Source organism: Entelurus aequoreus, linkage group LG25, assembly GCF_033978785.1.
Source record: "Entelurus aequoreus isolate RoL-2023_Sb linkage group LG25, RoL_Eaeq_v1.1, whole genome shotgun sequence".
Taxonomy (NCBI): Eukaryota; Metazoa; Chordata; class Actinopteri; order Syngnathiformes; family Syngnathidae; genus Entelurus; species Entelurus aequoreus.
This window is the reverse complement of record NC_084755.1, coordinates 33,805,337-33,826,118: the sequence shown is the minus strand read 5'-3', so window position 1 is coordinate 33,826,118 and position 20,782 is coordinate 33,805,337. Positions and strand designations below refer to the sequence as shown.

The following is a 20,782-nucleotide window of genomic DNA, read 5'->3' as shown; positions in this document are numbered from 1 at the left end:
ATGTCCGTGTGGAAACTCGTTCGGTACACCTCCGGACCGAACCGAAGCCCCCGTACCGAAACAGTTCAATACAAATACACGTACCGTTACACCCCTAGTATTACCTGATTCTGATGACTTGCATTGATTGGAATCAGACCGTAGTGATGATAACGTCCACATTTTTGAATGGAGGAGAAAAAAAAATCCTCCTTTCTGTCCAATACCACATGCTACTGCTGAGCACCAAAACTGCTTGGTGTGCTATTAGACAGTCACCTGTCATGGTCCGATCATATTGATGGTATTCCAATGAAAATGAGAAGAGGTTTAGCCATGGTCATGAAGTGCTCCACCTTCTTGACATCCTCAACAATGGGTCAAGTCATACAGTCCTTGGTTTTCTGTCATATTCATTACTGTCCTATAATATGGTCCACTGCGACTAAGTCTGACCTGAACAAACTGCAACTTGTTCAGAACAGAGCGGCTAGACTGCTACTTAAATGTTCTTTGCGCACTAATATTTCATTTATGCATTCACGCCTGTCCTGGTTGTCTGTTGAACAAAAGATGCATTGTAGTCTCCTTATGTTCTTTAGAACTATCATGTTAGATCAATCACCAGATTACTTTTACAAACAGTTTTTAAAGGCCTACTGAAATGAATTTTTTTTATTTAAACGGGGATAGCAGATCCATTCTATGTGTCATACTTGATCATTTCGCGATATTGCCATATCTTTGCTGAAAGGATTTAGTAGAGAACAACGACGATAAAGTTCGCAACTTTTGGTCGCTGATAAAAAAAGCCTTGCCCCTACCGGGAGTAGCGTGACGTCACAGGCTGGAGGGCTGCTCACATTTCCCCATTGTTTACACCAGCAGCGAGAGAGATTCGGACCGAGAAAGCGACGATTACCCCATTAATTTCAGCGAGGATGAAAGATTCGTGGATGAGGAAAGTGAGAGTGAAGGACTATAGTGCAGTGCTTTTTTCGCTCTGACCGTAACTTAGGTACAAGGGTTCATTGGATTCCACACTTTCTATTTTTTCTATGGTGGATCACGGATTTGTATTTTAAACCACCTCGGATACTATATCCTCTTGAAAATGAGAGTCGAGAACGCGAAATGGACATTCACAGTGACTTTTATCTCCACGACAATACATCGGCGAAACACTTTAGCTACGGAGCTAACGTGATAGCATCGGGCTCAAATGCAGATCTAAACAAAAGAAATAAACCCCTGACTGGAAGGATAGACAGAAAATCAACAATACTATTAAACCATGAACATGTAAATACACGGTTAATGCTTTCCAGCCTGGTGAAGCTTAACAATGCTGTTGCTAACGACGCCATTGAAGCTAACTTAGCAACGGGACCTCACAGAGCTATGATAAAAACATTAGCGCTCCACCTACGCCAGCCAGCCCTCATCTGCTCATCAACACCCGTGCTCACCTGCGTTCCAGCAATCGACGGAAGGACGAAGGACTTCACCCGATCATCCGTGCGGTCGGCGGCTAGCGTCGGCTAGCATCGGCTAGCGCGTCTGCTATCCAAGTCAAAGTCCTCCTGGTTGTGTTGCTACAGCCAGCCACTAATACACCGATCCCACCTACAACTTTCTTCTTTGCAGTCTTCATTGTTCATTAAACAAATTGCAAAAGATTCACCAACACAGATGTCCAGAATACTGTGGAATTTTGAGATGAAAACAGAGCTTTTTTGTATTGGATACAATGGTGTACCAATACTTCCGTTTAACTACTGACGTCACTCGCATACGTCATCATACAAAGACGTTTTTAACCGGAAGTTTAGCGGGAAATTTAAAATTGCACTTTATAAGTTAACCCGGCCGTATTGGCATGTGTTGCAATGTTAAGATTTCATCATTGATATATAAACTATCAGACTGCGTGGTCGGTTGTAGTGGCTTTCAGTAGGCCTTTAATAATTCTAACACATATTCATGACACTAGGACTGCCAGCAATTTGGCACTTCCTGCTCCCAGGACCAATCTCCTCAAACATACAGTCATGTATAGATGTATATCATTCTGGAACATACAGTCATGTATAAATGTATATCATTCTGGAATCGGTTCCCGTCTCACATTTATCTCTCACAAAGTAAATTGTCATTCAAGACAGCTTTGAAGATACACCTATTGCCGCTGCCCCAATGACGTGAATTTTTAATACTGGGTTTAACTAGCTGTTTTATCTTATGTTGTATTTTTCCTTTGTATAATGTTTGGTAATGCATGTATTCGTTGTATTTTTATTTTGTATGCTCCTATATGGACCTCAGGAAGACTAGCAGTCGCCTTGGCGTCAGCTAATGGGGATCCATTCAATAAACAATAAAGTGGTTGGTTTTTGCCATTTTTTTGTCCAGCTTCCATACTCGTTTTTATACACTTTACAAGAAATACATTGGCGGAAAACTCCGTAGCTTGCTAGCTTGTGCATGGTAGCTTTCTGAGACTCTTATTTTGTTAGCGCTTGGTAGGATAAAGCAGGGCTTTTATTGTGAAGACAGGAACTGTGCAGTCGGTCTCTAGAGTTTTGACAGCAGGTACGGCGCGAGAGTCTGTTTAAATAAAAAGTCTTTCTCGCCTTCCTGTCGGTCATTTTTTCTTAATAATGATGTCAGACCCTCCGGTGCCGTGAATGTCAATCAAGTGACGAAAGTGACGTCTTGGGGAAGATTGATGATCGCTACTTTTTAGGTCTATTTTTTTTATGCCTGGCTGGCAATCAACTGACACACCCTCCACGATCGACCGGTAGCTTGGATCGGCGTAATGGACACCCCTGGTATATAGAATATTAAATACAATATTGGTTTGTGGTACATGAGAGTAGCAGTATTGCAGTATTAGTGTCTCTGTCAGGTTCAAACACTAATGACATCTATTAAACAAGACAAGAAGCAAAGAATCAAACAGACAGAATTAAATTTGGACTCAATTGAGGACCTGTAACCTCTTACAGTGTCTTCGCACGCTCTGGCGAAAGATTGTACGCCACCTCTTTTTATTTGGACTTTCCCTGTTTACATAACATCTGTTTCTAAAGGAATGGGGAGTATGTAAACAGTCATTGTTTTCGGTCACATTAACACAAAAGAAAAAGATGCCTCGGGCTTGGGCTAGTCCTGGATTCAGCTTGAGCAGGTCTTCGATGACAATAGATAACCCCCATGCCGTCTCCTCCCATCGTACACAATGGAATTTTCCAAGCTTTTGCTTGGTGCAACAAAGACAGCCTCTTGTCTGTTCATTGGGAACTCAGAACGGAAGGTTTTTTGATAATTTACATACAATTTTTCTGACAATCTCGATCTTCTCATGATGGAGGACTGTGGCTTTGGTTCTGGGATTCGGTGTCCCAACTCTTGCCGTTGTTCCTCTTCCTGTTCCTTTCCGCCATGACCACGGCCGCCACCACCGTGACCAGCACGGTGACGGTGATGACGAGCACGGTGGCGGTCTCTGCGATGCACAGCCGGCTGTCCACCCAAGCCAGCGAAGCCCCGGCGAGCTGCGGCGGGTCGTGGCAGGTCACGTTCGAGTAGTCGTCGATGTGGAGATGACGGACATGCAGGATCTTGCTGAAGACGCGGTGCAGGTCGCAGTCGCAGCTCCAGGGGTTGCCTGACGACAAGAAGGTTAGCGATGAATGCAGGGAAGTGAACTTTTACAGTCTTCTCGCGTAAACATTGATGATAGAATGACAATATGGACACAGGACCCCCATTACAAATATTTGTCAACTATTTTCATACTTATTTTTATCAAACTGGAATTTTATTTAATACATGATTTGTACTACGATAAATTAATAGGACATAAGTTGTTGAATAATACACCTGTCAGTGATGATCTTCCTGGGCTTCTTAAGCCAATGTAGACCTGCGTTCCGGGCCAGAACGTAACCATCCGTTTCTGTACCGTAAGCGATCTAAGCTCTATGCAACCTTGCTCTTTGCTCTCCGTGTTTTCTTCCCCGTGTTTGATTAGTCCCTTGTCTTCCTTGTCGTCCTCCCAGCAGTCTGCCTTCGTTCCCGCGTCTACGAGCTGTGCGTCTGGTCGTTTCCCCCGCGTACTTTCTGCTTCCCTGACTGCCTCTTGTATCTCGACCTCCCGCTTGGACATGGACCTCCTACGTCCCGCTATCGCCCCTGACTTCCGGCTTGCCTCACGGACCTCCAAGCGCTGCCTTGTCCCTCCTCTCGTCCAACATTTACGGTAACACTCAACCGCTAATCCCCACACATAGTCTAACCCCACATGCACTTTTGGATCTACTTCACACTCCATTTCCTTAGTTTATATTGTTATTGTTTGATTATTATATATATATATATAGTTGATATATATAATAAATCATAGAGCAATATTTCCCCCTTATGGTCTGTGCCGTCAACTCCCTCCCGTAAACATAACACCCCTTGTGTGATTTCATCACTGTACGTCAAATTACTAGCACCAACACTGTGTGCCACGGGAGTCAATAAGACAGGAGAAGTTTGCCGTAATATTCTTATCAGTGGCGGAGCAGGAAGGGGCTAGGGAATATGTTTGCGCTTTCATTTGAAGCTCCCTGTCATTCATTACACAATTATAACACGATGATTGGACAGACTACAATATAGAGGGTGTGCCCAAAGTGCGGCCTGCTGCTTTTTTTTTTTCATGTACTAAAAATACAGTTAGCAGGAAAACAAAAAAACCAGCAAACTTCGTATTCATTGAGACTTTACCGCTTCATTTTAGAATACAGTTAAATCTGTTCAAAAGCTATAAAGCTAAGGATTTCAGATAAACTGAACCACTCTAGAGCAGTAGTTCTCAAACATTTTTCACCAAGTACCACCTCAGAAAAGACGTGGCTCTCCAAGTACCACCATAATGACCAACAGTAAAATACGGTAGCGTAGTAGGCCTAAGGATTCATCAAAAACAAGATTTTATTCAACAAGTATATTTAATATTTTTGGCCACTGAACAGTAACACTGTTTGTATATAGTAAAGAAAAACACTGTACTTTAATCAAGTGGTTCTTTGGTGTACCGCTAGATAAGGCCTGCATACCACTAGTGGTACATGTACCACAGTTAGAAAAATCCCTGTATTAGAGTTTATATACTCGCAATTCCGGGGGTTACGTTCCAAGCCACTCTACGCAAATTGCAAAAAAACGCGAATAATAGACAAAAAAATGCCTATTTTTTTTATGGTTAAACACTAGAAAATGCCTCTCACAGTTCTTAAAGACACAAGTTGTATACATTAGCAGACGATTACAGACATACAGAATTAGGGATAGGTACCTCTCACATTTAAACTGTTATGTTACCAATTCCCAATACCGGTACTCAACGGTACCAATTTTTGGTACTTTTGTTGGTGTTGAAATAATAAATGTTAATTTGTTTGATAAGAAAATGTGCTACTTTTGTTTGATATTTAACACCGAGCCGGTAATAATAATCGTGGTGTCCAGTTGTTACACTTCTGAGTCTCATTTGCAGGTATGCATTTATTTCAGTTTGGTCTTGGTGTGGTGCTGTCGTCAGGAAGTAGTCTTTGCCATTAAGTTGAATGTGCCAGAACTTGCATTTATCAGGCATGCTTGCTTTGTTGGCATGGATAATTGCTACAAATACTCCAGTTGTTCCCACCAAGTGCTTGAGTCAGTGTCGAGTGTGCAACCACACCTGACGTCTTGTGCAACAAAGGTATCGAAATGTGGTTGATTTTATGTGAATCGGTACCCCCTTAAAGAAGTGATTGGTTGGGTACCTATAAAAGTACAGAATTCGGTACCCATCCCTTTTAGTGGAGGCCCTTAGGGATATTTTCGTTCACTTTTGTCTGAAAGCGCCAAATTTGGCACAGGTGTAGCTCAGGGCATACTTCAATGATTTAGCTAAGGCGGTGACCTTTGGGGTTGCCACAGCGGCCAATCAAATATGGCCGCCACTTGTAATAGCTTTTGTCTCTAACATTTGAAACTGATGAGCTACAAATGTAAACTTGGTGTCTATTTCATGTCTTTTGACAATTAGAAATATGTTGGAATGCTCATTTTTATTTTTGGGTGTGTCTAAACCCCTAATTTGCATATTTCCAAGTGGCGTTTTGCTATTCTGAAGACGTTGGACGTAACTTGAGCATTGTTATGAGTAAAACCTGGTGCAACATGCATGATTCCTTTCTAATGTTTATATGAAATGTCGGGGGGGTCGGCTGTGGTTGTGACATTTTGAAGACATTGGTTTCGCTTCTTCTTCATCGTATGGGCAGCTGTTTTCCGGCACCCGGACCTGAGGCCGAGGGTCTATGCCTTTTACCACCCCAGGCCCGGGGGGCCCTCCCGTTCATATGTCAGGACACACAGAAGTGAGCCAGGTCACCGAGCAGTCATCCAGGTCCGCCAGGCCACGCAAACCATTAGGAGCACGATAAATCGGGCAACGCAGGATCACGTGGTCGGCAGTCTGCTCCTCCGCGCCACACTCACACGTCGCGTTAGGTGCTAAGCCCCACTGGAACATGTTTGAGCGAAAGCGACCGACACCAGTTCGGAGGCGGTTAAGCCTCACCCAGGCCACTCGTGGTAGTGAGAGGCCTGGTATTGAGCCGGTGTCAGGTATGAAGTCACGGAGTCTGGAGGAGATGGTATGCTCCAGGTCCGTGCTCCATTTGTGATTCGCCCAGTGAGCCGCCCTGATGTTGTTGTCACTGCATTGCTGCAGGAGCTTCAGGGCGGCTGGTACCAGTGGGTCTCTGGAGGGGAGGCGGGGCGTTGGCTCTAAGGAGAGTGTGAGCCTTTCATGGAGCAGGTGGTTCTCATCCATGTTTGCCCGGCCCGCCAGAGTTGCTACAGCACCTTGGCGACGAAGCTCAGCGGGTTGGATGCCTGCTAAGATGGGCAGTAGCTCCACAGGGGTGGGGCGCAGGCATCCAGTGATAACACGCAAGGCTTCGTTGATCGGGACATCAAGTTGTTTAGAGTGAGCACTGCGCGCCCAGACAGGTGCGCAGTACTCAGCAGTTGAGTAGACCAGGGCAAGTGCTGCTGTTCGCAGAGTTCTTGCCCCGGCACCCCAACCGGACCCGACCAACCGTCTCAGCAGTGAGACGCGGGTGTTGAGTTTCTTGCGCGTTGCCAAGAGGTGTTTACGGAAAGTGAGCGACCTGTCCAGGGTGACCCCAAGGTATTTAGGGTCAGGGCGAGGGTCTTCAGGTGTAGGACGAGGCCGGCATAGGGTAAGGGAAGCCCCATCCGGCTTCCGCACCTCGAACCTGATCTCACGATCCGCTTCCCAATTGTATAGGTGGAAAGCTTGTGTCACCGTCTTGGATTCGCTGAGCTTCAATCTCCAGTTATGGAGGTAAGCCACTAAAGTCTCCATGTCCTGGCTTAGAGTTCCCTCCAAGGCCTGCCAGTCCCTGTCGGAGTGCAGCAGCGCGAGATCGTCTGCGTATGCGAACCTCCGTGAGACTGTGGCAGGCAGGTCGTATGTATAGATGTTATACAGGAGGGGAGCCAGGACAGATCCCTGGGGGACGCCATTTTTCAGGCGCCGCAACCTGCTTTTATCTCCGTTACTGGTGGTGAGAGTAAAGCTGCGGTTCCAGACAAGCTCCATGATCATTTTGACCATGTGCCTGTCTGGAAGCAGGCGGAGAAGTTTGCAGGTGAGGCCGCGGTGCCAGACTGTGTCATAGGCAGCAGTCAGGTCTATGAAGACGGCACCGGCCTTCTTTTTCGCCTCAAAGCAGTCCTCGATGTCCTGGGTAAGGAGGGCGACCTGATCCACCGTGGACTTCCCACGTCGAAAACCCGCCTGCTCCCGGGGGAGGTGGGGGTCTATGATGGGCTCGACACGGGCGTGAATCAGGCGCTCGAGGACTTTAAAGGGGACGCAGAGCAACGAGATTGGTCTGTAGCTCGTTACGTCATCCTTTGGCTTGTTCGGCTTGGGGATAGCGACAACAGTGGCCCTTCTCCAAATCCTGGGGATCCGGAGTTGGCGCAGGCAAGAAGACAGGAAAACTCTCAGCCAGGACTTCATTGCAGGGGCAGCGTGGAGCACGAGTTCTGGGCAGATGTTGTCAGGCCCAGCAGACTTGCCTGGTTTGGTATACTGGAGGGCAGCTGTGAACTCCTCCGGTGAAAACTCACCGGAGATGTTACACTCGCTAGATGTTGTTGTCCTCCAGAGGTCTGCAGTTTCCTGGCGCACCGCCCGGGAAAAATCTCGATTTATCCCGGTATATGCCCCGTTTTTCACAACCTGTGCTGCAATAGCATTTGCGGTAACGGGGCATGTTCGGGGTGCGCGCTCAGACCTACCAGTCAAGTTGTTCAAAGTGCTCCACGCGATACGGCTAGTGTGCGAGAAGTCGATGGAGTGGACTGCCTCTTTCCAGCGCTGGTGCCTCTTCCTTCCAAGAGTGGAAAGAAGGGCAGTGGCTGAATTGTTAGCCTCCGGGCCATAGGGAGCCCGGAGGAAGGCGCTGTAGAGGGTCTCGCACTCGCCATCCCAGCATGGTTTGTAGTTCTTACGCCGGCCGCGTGGGATGGCTTTTTTGGCCGCAGATGTTAGTGCCCTACAGAAGTCCTGGTATGCCTCGTCCACGTTGGGTGTGTCTGGTGGTGGGAGACACCGTGTGGACTTGTTGGTATGGAGGCGATAGAGTTTCCAATTGGCCTTCCGGAAGTTCCATCGCTTCATCGGTCCGCTCGGAACTGTTGTCACGAGGTCGGGCACCGATATCAGCGACGGTCGGTGTTGCGACCTGGGGAACATTCCTAGAACACGTCTGTCGGGGAGCTGGGTGTCCACACCGACACTCACGAAAGCCAGGTCAGGGTTCGTGTCAGTGTTATGCCGAGCGGAGTGAAAGCTGGCTGGGCCCTTCGGGTTGTAGAGAAGGTTGAGCGAGTTGCGCTCTGCCCAGTCAGAAAGAGTTTCCCCGCTCGGTGAGGTGGTACTGTATCCCCACCGTGTATGCCGGCAGTTGAAATCACCAGCATATACACACGGTGGTTCAAGCACTGGCAGTGACACTGGCGTGAGTTGTGAGGGTGGTGGTTTGTAGACGTTGACAATTTTGATGTCGCCAACGTCCACTCGCAGCCACTCGATCTCGGAGTTGTCCGGTGATCGATCGGCGAGGGTCCAGCTCAGATCGTTGTGGACAAACGTGGCAAGGCCATGCTTCTTGCTCAGGATTGACCCAGCTAGCGTGAAGTTGGTGATCGCTAGCTTGTCCGCTGTTGGGCGGTGGGTTTCCTGAAGGAGGATGACCATGGCTTGGGTGGTATGGGCCATGTGCTCGATGACGGATGTTTTGGCATCTGTGAGCCCTTCAACGTTCAGTTGCAGTATTCTTGGTTGGAGACCGGCAGCAGTGTTGCTACCAGATCTCCGCCCAGACTGCCCCTGGACGCCAGAACGGGAGGGTACCCGAGTTGAAAGTTTTTTGTTTCGCCGCGTTGCCATGGAGTAGAGCAGCGCGGTTACTTGCAGGGATCACGGCGTGAACGTAAACTTTCTCGATCCTCGATTCGCTTAAAGGGCAACTACTCTTTAGCTACTTGCAACACTGACTTTCTCTACTTTTACTAATGTTACCATGAAATATATCTGTAGCTTTACATTCTATCTGTGTTGAAGTACAAACCCCGTTTCCATATGAGTTGGGAAATTGTGTTAGATGTAAATATAAACGGAATACAATGATTTGCTAATCATTGTATTCCGTTTATATTTACATCTAACACAATTTCCCAACTCATATGGTAACGGGGTTTGTATATGTGCAATACATTTTGGTAGATAATGACTATGTAGTTAATACGGAAATTAAAGTGCTCTAATAAATAAATGATCATAAATCTGATCATTCCAGTATGTTTCTGATGCTCAAAAAACCTAAAATAGTTTGCCAAAAGTTAAGGTACACCTAATTTTTACATAGCCGCCATCTTGGAAATATGCTAATTAGGTGTCCAGACACACCCAATCATAAAGATGATTTTTCCATCATATTTGTAATTGTCAAAAAACATGAAATAGACACCAAGTTTGGATTTGTAGCTCATCTGGTTCAAATGTAGAGGCAAAAGCGTGTTCAAGTGGTGGCCATATTGGACCCCAAAAGGTCACCGGCATGGGCGCCCTAGCCAAATCATTGAAGTATGCCCTGAGCTACACCTGTGCCAAATTTGGCGCTTCTAGACAAAAGTGAACAAACACACCCTAAAGTCTCCCTAAGGGCCCCCACTATTTACAGCTGGAAAATGTGGTATGACGTGACACAAGAGACAGCGCCTTCTGCTGGATGAATAGCTGCAGCTTTCTTTTTTTCATCAAACAATTAAGTTACCATACAAATAATTGTTAAAATTTAAAGCAGAGAAAATAAATGGGCAAATTCGAAATGTGGAATGGCAGGTTTACCGTATTTTTCGGACTATAAGTCGCAGTTTTTTTCATAGTTTGGCCGGGGGTGCGACTTATACTCAGGAGCGACTTATGTGTGAAATTATTAACACATTAGCGTAAAATATCAAATAATATTATTTAGCTCATTCATGTAAGGGACTAGACGTATAAGATTTCATGGGATTTAGCGATTAGGAGTGACAGATTGTTTGGTAAACGTATAGCATGTTCTATATGTTATAGTTATTTGAATGACTCTTACCATAATATGTTACGTTAACATACCAGGCACGTTCTCAGTTGGTTATTTATGCCTCATATAACGTACACTTACTCAGCCTGTTGTTCACTATTCTTTATTTATTTTAAATTGCCTTTCAAATGTCTATTCTTGGTGTTGGCTTTTATCAAATACATTTCCCCAAAAAATGTGACTTATACTCCAGTGCGACTTTTATGTTTTTTTCTTTATTATGCATTTTCGGCCGGTGTGACTTATACTCCGGCGCGACTTACACTCCGAAAAATACGGTATAGTGAAGGTCTTTGAGGCACACGCCTGTCGTGGGTGTGACAACAACAACAAAGGTGTGATTTTGCGAGAGTAGCTCCACTACCTGCCAGCTGGATGTGTGTAGCAGTTGTGTGCAGACTGAGCAAGGTTTTGAATTTCAAGTGACGCAGGTTGTTTCCCCCCAGGGCGAGAACTGCCAGGCTGTAGAGAGACGCCAGAGCATCGGTGTCGATCTGAGAGATGTTGTTTTGACTTAGCTGAAGCACCTACACACACACACACACACACACACACACACACACACACACACACACACACACACACACACACACACACACACACACATACTGGTTATCATTTGGAATGGGGACCAAGTTTTTGATCATCACTTGTGGGGACCACCCTTTCTACAGGTTGTGGAGGCATAAAACAATGGTGTAAAATGGCCACTGCCCAGTTAGCTCATACACGTTTTTAAATCTCTTTATCGATGAAGTAATGTGCTGATCATTCTTACTGGGGACCCTGGGGAAAAAGAGTTAATATGGTTCATGGGGACCAAATTAAATAATTTTGCATAATTCACACAAATTTGTACGTGACCACTGAGGACCATTTATAAAAAAATAAAATAAAATAAAATAAAAGTTCAAATGAAATATGACATGATCCTCAGAATACAGCACTACAGCTGTCCTCTTATAGGAAGTTTCACCACTTAAATGTTAAAGTAAATCCTGCATCTTCTGTGACATGACTGAAAACTGTTATTTAGCAGTAATGAAGTTGTCTGCAACTCCAACTACCATATATAGAAGGATGGACAATTCTGAATGTGAATCATACTTTAAAGGTAATAATGTTTTATGATCATGCTGTATGAAAATGTCATCCTAAGGAACACTAAACCAGATTTTGTTTTTTGGAAATATATATTAGTTTTAACTAAGGATGGATACCATACAGCAGTGTTTTTCAACCAATGTGCCGCGGCACACTAGTGTGCCGTGAGATACAGTCTGGTGTGCCGTGGGAGATTATCTAATTTCACCTATTTGGGTTAAAAGTATTTTTTGCAAACCAGTAATTATAGTCTGCAAATGATGTGTTGTTGTTGAGTGTCGGTGCTGTCTAGAAGTCGGCAGAGTAACCGTGTAATACTCTTCCATATCAGTAGGTGGCAGCCGGTAGCTAATTGCTTTGTAGATGTCGGAAACAGCGGGAGGCAGTGTGCAGGTAAAAAGGTGTCTAAGGCTTAAACCAAAAATAAACAAAAGGTGAGTGCCCCTAAAAAAAGGCATTGAAGCTTAGGGAAGGCTATGCAGAACGAAACTAAAACTGAACTGGCGACAAAGTAAACAAAAACAGAATGCTGGACGACAGCAAAGACTTACTGTGGATCAAAGACGGCGTCCACAAAGTACATCCGAACATAACATGACGATCAACAATGTCCCCACAAAGAAGGATAAAAACAACTGAACTATCCTTGATTGCTAAAACAAAGTAGATGCGGGAAATATCGCTCAAAGGAAGACATGAAACTGCTACAGGAAAATAGCAAAAAAAGAAAAAAAGCCACTAAAATATGATGATTTCTGCTGGTGGTGTGCCTCCGGATTTTTTCAACGCAAAAAATGTGCCTGGGCTCAAAAAAGGTTGAAAAACACTGGCATACAGAATCACAGTACTATTAATGCCAGGATAACAAATGTTTCACTTTTCAAGAAAAATGTATTTTCTCTTTTACCAATATTTGAAACACGTAAACAAAGTAACCCAAATTTCCCTGTTGTGGGATCAATAAAGGATTATCTTATCTTACCTTAAACCACAGAAATAAAATACAAACTCATTTAAACTTTTATTTTTAACTTTTTTTTTTTTAACAACATTGAACATAAAGAACATCAAAAACTGTTCTACTTAACCAGTCTTGCTGATTATGTCTTAATCTACTATTTTACTATTTTAAAAATCACTGAGGCATCTTCAGAATGGATCTGACTATCATTTAAAAAGGTTTCCCTTTAGAGGACCTGTTTTTTTGTCCCCATACCGTCAGAAGTCCCCTAAAGGTGACTGTGTAAACCAGGGGTGTCCAAAGTGCGGCCCGGGGGCCATTTGCGGCCCGCAGCTAATTGTTTACCGGCCCGCCACACATTCTGGAAATGCTATTGCAAAAAATAAAAATGAACATTAAAAAAAGTGGAATGAGGTGAAATCTAATGAGAAAAAGTTGCAATGTTGACACAAAAGCTGCCATGCAGGCTGTTTTTTTTTCTTTTGTCTTTCTTTTTCTTTCTTTTTTTGCCACTGCTCAAAAAAAAAAAAAAAGACAAAAAATCCATGTTATAATTAATTAATTTCAAGGCTCCAATTAGTTCAAAATTTTCACTTTAAAATGTTTTATGTGGTAAATATTGCATATATTGTGTAGTTGCCATATAAAAACAAAATTTTCTTTGACAAAAGAGCATAAAACAAACAAAAATAGTTCAAACGTAAAATCGACAGATATATCTGAAGTTGATCTCGTAACTTAAGTGATGAGAATAAAATAAAAAAAAACTAATAAAAATGTATCACTTTATGAGTGGGGCACCTTTTAGATCCCAAATATATTTAGTGGTATTTTATTTATCTTTTCACTGTGATGACTCAAAAATATTAAATAATTAAAATCAATGGTGTCAAGGCAAGGCAAGGCAAGGCAACTTTATTTGTATAGCGCTTTTCATACACAAGGCAGACTCAAAGTGCTTCACAGACAATGCGTGTCCTGCATTATTTATATGTTAGGGCTCTAATTACTAAATACTGCATATTTCAGTTTTACTATAAAAAACAAAGTTGTTTTTGACAGAAAAGCCATAAAAACTTTTTTTTTTTTTAAGTTGATATAGAGATTTACTGTAAGCGTTAAATAAAAAATAATACAAATTAGACTTTTATTTTTAACATTTTAATAACTGAGACCCTTTATGGTCCCCGGGACCCCTAAAGGAAAAATAAATACAAAAAATCCATATATTTTGTTATGGCTTGAAATGAAAAATATCAAAATGGCCCCCACATGCTTTAATTTTTCCGTTTGCGGCCCTCAGTGGAAAAAGTTTGGACACCCCTGGTGTAAACAGAGCGATGTCCCCATTAAGTAAGCATTGCCAGAACACACACACACACACACACACACACACATGTACGTCATAGTCCTAGAACTGCCTATCTGACCATATGATGGTCTTCACCTCGAGTGCAGGCATCATATCAAGGCTCCCTTGGTGCAAGACAGCCAGTCTGTTGTTGTGCATGTAGAGTTGTCTGAGTCTCGAGAGGCCCCTGAACACACCGGGGCCAACCGACACTAAACAGTTATGACTGAGGTCCAGCTTCTCCATGTTGTCCAGATGCTCAAAGCTGATGGAGAAAATGTTCAAAAGATTAAGGGCCTGATCTACTAAGAGCCAAACACCACGTGCTAAACAGCGTGTGCAAACCATAGCATAGTGTTGCGTGTGATCTACTAAGACTGCGTGTACAATTGGAAAAATGGGCAGACCGCGTTATTTAAGTGAGGTTTTTGTGTGTACGCTGCGGCTTTGACCATGGAGACACTCATTTACTGCAAATTCATGTTATTATACTCCTACCTGTGGTTTTTTTTTTTTTTAGAGATGTCCGATAAATGTATTAAAATGTAATATCGGAAATTATCGGTATCGGTTTCAAAATTATTGGTATCGGTTTCAAAAAGTAAAATGTATGACCTTTCATAACGCCGCTGTGTACACGGAGAAGTACAGAGCGCCAATAAACCTTAAAGGCACTGCATTAGCGTGCCGGCCCAGTCACATAGTATCTACAGCTTTTCACACACACAAGTGAATTCAAGGCATACTTGATCAACAGTCATACAGGTCACACTGAGGGTAGTGTATAAACAACTTTAACACTGTTACAAATATGCGCCACACTGTGAACCCACACCAAACAAGAATGACAAACACATTTCGGGAGAACATCCGCACCGTAACACAACATAAACACAACAGAACAAATACCCAGAACCCCTTGCAGAAGCTTGTTTTAATTCAGAAAAACCTACCTCTCACACGTGATGACAAGGAGAAAAAGAATTAGCCCACTCTTTGAGCTTAATCTGTTGAACTAATAGTCTGGACTGAGTGAAGCTGTTTTATTTATGTTTTGTGCCTTTTTTCCCCATGCACTTTAAAGGATGGCTGTGTTATCTACTAGTCTAGACTGAAGCAGTTTTATTAATGTTCATGCACTTTAAAGGATGGCTGTGTTATCTACTAGTCTAGACTGAAGCAGTTTTATTAATGTTCATGCACTTTAAAGGATGGCTGCGTTATCTACTAGTCTAGACTGAAGCAGTTTTATTAATGTTCATGCACTTTAAAGGATGGCTGTGTTATCTACTAGTCTAGACTGAAGCAGTTTTATTAATGTTCATGCACTTTAAAGATGGCTGTGTTATCTACTAGTCTAGACTGAAGCAGTTTTATTAATGTTCATGCACTTTAAAGATGGCTGTGTTGTCTACTAGTCTAGATTGAAGCAGTTTTATTAATGTTCATGCACTTTAAAGGATGGCTGTGTTATCTACTAATCTAGACTGAAGCAGTTGTATTAATTTTCATGCACTTTAAAGGATGGCTGTGTTATCTACTAGTCTAGACTGAAGCAGTTGTATTAATGTTCATGCACTTTAAAGGATGGCTGTGTTATCTACTAGTCTAGACTGAAGCAGTTTTATTAATGTTCATGCACTTTAAAGATGGCTGTGTTGTCTACTAGTCTAGACTGAAGCAGTTTTATTAATGTTCATGCACTTTAAAGATGGCTGTGTTGTCTACTAGTCTAGACTGAAGCAGTTTTATTAATGTTCATGCACTTTAAAGATGGCTGTGTTATCTACTAGTCTAGACTGAAGCAGTTTTATTATAGTTTATGCACTTTAAAGATGGCTGTGTTATCTACTAGTCTAGACTGAAGCAGTTTTATTAATGTTCATGCACTTTAAAGATGGCTGTGTTATCTACTAGTCTAGACTGAAGTAGTTTTATTAATGTTCATGCACTTTAAAGATGGCTGTGTTATCTACTAGTCTAGACTGAAGCAGTTTTTTTATTTTTGTGCCTTTCTTGTTTTTATTTGCACATTTTTGTTACTCATACGACTACGTTAAGAACAGGGCAGATTGAGCCCAGTTTCTAGTATACTCTGGACTGAAGCTGTGTGCCTTCATTGTTTTTGTAGCTGTTGTTTTGATGCATGTTTAAAAAAATTAATACAAAAAATGCACTTTGTAAAAGTTAAAGTACAGTGTTTCCCATAGTTGTAGTGGGTATCAGGATTATTTCAGGTAGAGCATGTCCCACATTCCAAGCTGCTGTTTTGAGGCATGTTAAAAAAAAAAACACTTTGTGACTTCAATAATAAATATGGCAGTGCCATGTTGGCACTTTTTTCCATAACTTGAGTTGAAGTTGTTCTCTTATTTTGGAAAACCTTGTTACATTGTTTAATGCATCAAGCGGGGCATCACAACAAAATTAGGCATAATAATGTGTTAATTCCACAACTGTATTTATCGGTATTGGTTGATATCGGTATCGGTAATTAAGAGTTGGACAATATCGGAATATCGGATATCGGCAAAAAAGCCATTATCGGACATCTCTACTTGTAATATATATTTATTGTGAGTATATTAAAATGTACTTTCTCAACCTAAAAAATCTCTTGCCCCTACGTACGGCCAGCCTTGGTTCGTAAACCAAAAAGTTTGCAAACGTAGGGGTTTGTAGATCCGTGTTCCACTGTGTAGGCCTGGAAAACCCCTTAATGCAGGGATGTCCAAAGTGCGGCCATTTGCGGCCCGCAGGTCATTTTTTAATGGCCCATTTTAAAATACGATTAAAAAAAATTAAAAACATAAAAAGTGGTATGAAAGACTAATAAGGTGAAATGTAACAAGAAAATGTTGCAATGTTTACTCTAATAACACAAAGCTGCCATGCAGGCTTTCTTTCTTTAAAAAAAATAATGAATCAAAATCAATGTTATTATGAATTATTGACCTATCCAAGGCTCCAATTACATCACATTAAATATTGCACTTTGAGATATTTTTTGGGGAAAATGTTGCATATTTTCTGTTTGCCATATAAAAAGTTGAGCTTTTTTTTTTTTTTTTTTAAAGAAGGGCCTAAAACGAACAAACAAAAAACATAAACAACAATACAACGTATAATTGACGGATAGATCTGAAGTTGATCTCGAGATTATTGTGTTAAAAGTAAACAGTAAAAAAAATGTATAATTTATTTTTTAACACTTTAATGAGTAGGACCCTTTTGGTTCCCCAATAATTTTTGTGTGATTTGTTTTTAAGTGTCATTGCTCTAAAAATAATAACCTTTTTAAGGCTCCAATTATTATATAATCTGAAATATTCCTCTTAAAAAATGTATTGGGTGAAAATATTGCATATTTTGTGTTTTTTCCATAAAAAAACAGGGTTTTGTTTGACAAAAAGAGCATACGACTTAAATCTTTAAAAACGTTATATTGACAGATAGACCTAATGTTGATCTAGAGATAATAAAACTGAATAATGACACATTTTAAATATTTTTTGGACCAAAACCCTTTGGGGTCTCCGGGATCAAGCCTGAGTGGAGGCCTTAATGTATATTTTTTATATATACCGGTACACTACCGTTCAAAAGTTTGGGGTCACCCAAACAATTTTGTGGAATAGCCTTCATTTCTAAGAACAAGAATAGACTGTCGAGTTTCAGATGAAAGTTCTCTTTTTTCTGGCCATTTTGAGCGTTTAATTGACCCCACAAATGTGATGCTCCAGAAACTCAATCTGCTCAAAGGAAGGTCAGTTTTGTAGCTTCTGTAACGAGCTAAACTGTTTTCAGATTTGTGAACATGATTGCACAAGGGTTTTCTAATCATCAATTAGCCTTCTGAGCCAATGAGCAAACACATTGTACCATTAGAACACTGGAGTGATAGTTGCTGGAAATGGGCTTCTATACACCTATGTAGATATTGCACCAAAAACCAGACATTTGCAGCTAGAATAGTCATTTACCACATTAGCAATGTATAGAGTGTATTTCTTTAAAGTTAAGACTAGTTTAAAGTTATCTTCATTGAAAAGTACAGTGCTTTTCCTTCAAAAATAAGGACATTTCAATGTGACCCCAAACTTTTGAACGGTAGTGTATATTGTATTGGTTTTTAAAATAAAAAAATATCAAAATGGCCCCCGCTTGCTTTGATTTTTCAGTGTGCGGCCCTCAGTGGAAAAAGTTTGGACACCCCTGCCTTAATGGGACTGATCCAGTTACAGAAGTCTGTGAATAATTTCACCTGGGTTTTTGTGTCCTCAGAGCATTGAATCAATCGCAACAGGACTGTTCAGGTTTTCTAAGACATGTTTGCCTCTCAATTTTGTGCCTTTTGGCTCAGTCTGGCAGTGTGAAAAGAGGAAGTGATTGAGTGTCGCGAGGAGCACCTGAATGCAGACAGATGACATAGGTGGTTGTGTTGCAGTCGCAGATCCCTGACAGCAGACAGACTTGTGGAGAAGTCCGCAGGGAGGCTGGTGAGTTGGTTCCAGCTGAGATCCAACTTCTCCAGGTAGGACAGTGAGAAGAACGCCTGCGGAAAGTCATTAAAAAAAGGTCATTCCTGGTTTTTAACTCCCTTTTCCAGATTTCCTACCTGTGGCTGAATGTCCCGTATCTGACTGTGGGCCAACAATAACACTCGTAAGGACCACAGCCCGCTGAAGGCCCTGGTGCAAATCTCGCTCAGGTTGTTGCTTCCCAGCTCAAGCAGCCAGGTGCCGTGCGGGAGACCCCTGGGAACGTGCTCCAGCCCCTGGCCGTTACAGTCCACCAGGTCAGTGTGTTCGTGACAGAGGCACAGACGAGGGCACAGTCGCGAGCACGCCACGGAGGGGAAAAGGTGTGGAGGTGAACAAAATGTGAGAAGGAGTCCAAGAAGGATAAAGAAGAGGAGACGCATGCTTCTTGGAGAGACCAGGAACCTCTCAGGTGAGTGTTTAAGTGCACTTTACTTGGTCTTTACACAAAGTCAGCATGGTGGCACCTGTAATAGAGGATCATAGTTTAGTGTCGTATCACACTTGCAATGTCAACAACCACCTGTGTCCACGTGAGTCAACCAGACATAAACGTGCCGCATTTATATGGTACTGGTCTGGTACTATTTTTTTTTTTATTGTTCTCCTTTGCTGTATTGCTATCTTCTAGCACAGTTGTAACGATTCATTGCAATAACGACAGTTATTGTGTGATTTCCACTGTTTGATTGTTAAGGTTCGATTCCCCAACGCCCATGTTAGAAAATTGGTTACTCCTCCTACAAAAAATGCCATCAAGCATTGTCACACTATCAACCGTACAGGCCAAAAGTTTGGACACACCTTCTCATTCGATGCGTTTTCTTTAGGCATCAAAACTATGAATGAACACATGTGGAGTTATGTACTTAACAAAAAAGGTGAAATTAACTAGGGGTGTACACAAAAATTTCGGTTCGGTACGTACCTCTGTTTAGAGCAGTGTTTTTCAACCTCTTTTGAGGCAAGACACATTTTTTAAATTAAAAAATCCGGAGGCACAACACCAGCAGAAAATGCTAAAAAATGAAACTCCACCAGGTCGTTGTGCCTTATATTGAGTTTGTTGGTGTTTTCCTGTGTGTAGTGCTTTAGTTCTTGTCTTGCGCTGTTATTTTGGTGGCCCTTCCTGTTTTGTTGGCGTTTTCCTGTAGCAGTTTCATGTCTTCCTTTGAGCGCTATCCCGCGCACCTGCTTTGTGTTAGCAAGCAAGGCTATTTACGTTGTTGCTATCCTTCTTTGTGCGGAAATTGTTGATTGTCATGTCATGTACGGATGTACTTTGTGGACGCAGTAAGTTTTTGCTGTCGTCCAGCATTCTGTTTCTGTTTACTTTGTAGCCAGTTCAGTTTTACTTTCGTTTTGCATAGCCATTTCCTTTTCCTTTCCCTTTCGTTCATTTTTGGTTTAAGCAATATGCCTCCCGCTGTGGCCTACCATGAATTGATTAACGTGGACCCCGACTTAAGCAAGTTGAAAAACTTATTCGGGCTTTACCATTTAGTGGTCAATTGTACGGAATATGTACTGTACTGTGCAATCTACTAAAACAAGTTTCAATCAATTAAAGTCTGCATATTGGGATCACAACAAACCATCCTCGTCTCACCCGACACATACCAACTTTTGCAAAGCAATTAACTACCAGCTGCCACCTACTGACATGGAGTATTACATGGTTACCCTGCTGAGTTTTACACAACACAGACACTAAGCAACGGCACATTATTTGCAGATTATAACTATTGATTTGCAAAAAATATTTTTTTAGGCCAATTAGGTGAAGTTGAATAATTTCCCACGGCACACCAGACAATATCTCACGGCACACTAGTGTGCCGCGGCACAGTGGTTGAAAAACACTGGTTTAGAGGTCACGGTTCGGTTCATTTTCGGTAAGAAAACAACAAAATATAAATTTTTTGGTTATTTATTTACCAAATTTGCAAAATCTTCCACCAAAAATATTTTTCTTAGTGGAGTATTTGATGTGAAGTAATGGGAACCTTGGATAGGTCAATAATTCATAATACCGTATTTCCTTGAATTGCCGCCGGGAATATAGTATTCGCCTGCCTAGAATTACAGCCGGGTCAAACTCGTTTCGCAA

At 42.2% G+C, this 20,782-nt stretch overlaps 1 protein-coding gene across 1 annotated transcript; it reads right to left on the bottom strand.

The window, feature by feature from the left end:
• Nucleotides 1–3,003: 3,003 nt before the first annotated feature.
• On the bottom strand, nt 3,004–19,135 carry si:ch211-237i5.4 (insulin-like growth factor-binding protein complex acid labile subunit). The gene is made up of 5 exons (XM_062036421.1): nt 18,750–19,135; nt 18,541–18,686; nt 14,228–14,396; nt 11,080–11,242; nt 3,004–3,652 (listed from the first exon to the last, which is right to left on the bottom strand). The coding sequence occupies exons 1-5, from the start codon at nt 19,053–19,055 to the stop codon at nt 3,345–3,347; spliced, it is 1,092 nt and encodes a 363-aa protein (XP_061892405.1). The 5' UTR covers nt 19,056–19,135; the 3' UTR covers nt 3,004–3,344.
• Nucleotides 19,136–20,782: the final 1,647 nt, after the last annotated feature.

Bases quoted from the DNA above. Each gene is read 5' to 3' on its own strand.
- si:ch211-237i5.4 (XM_062036421.1), bottom strand. From the start codon at position 19,055: ATGCGTCTCCTCTTCTTTATCCTTCTTGGACTCCTTCTCACATTTTGT. The intron at 18,687-18,749 runs GTAGGAAATCTG...GACTTTCCGCAG, and splicing joins TACGGGACATTCAGCCACAG to GCGTTCTTCTCACTGTCCTA. The intron at 14,397-18,540 runs GTGCTCCTCGCG...TTTCTCCATCAG, and splicing joins TGTCATCTGTCTGCATTCAG to CTTTGAGCATCTGGACAACA.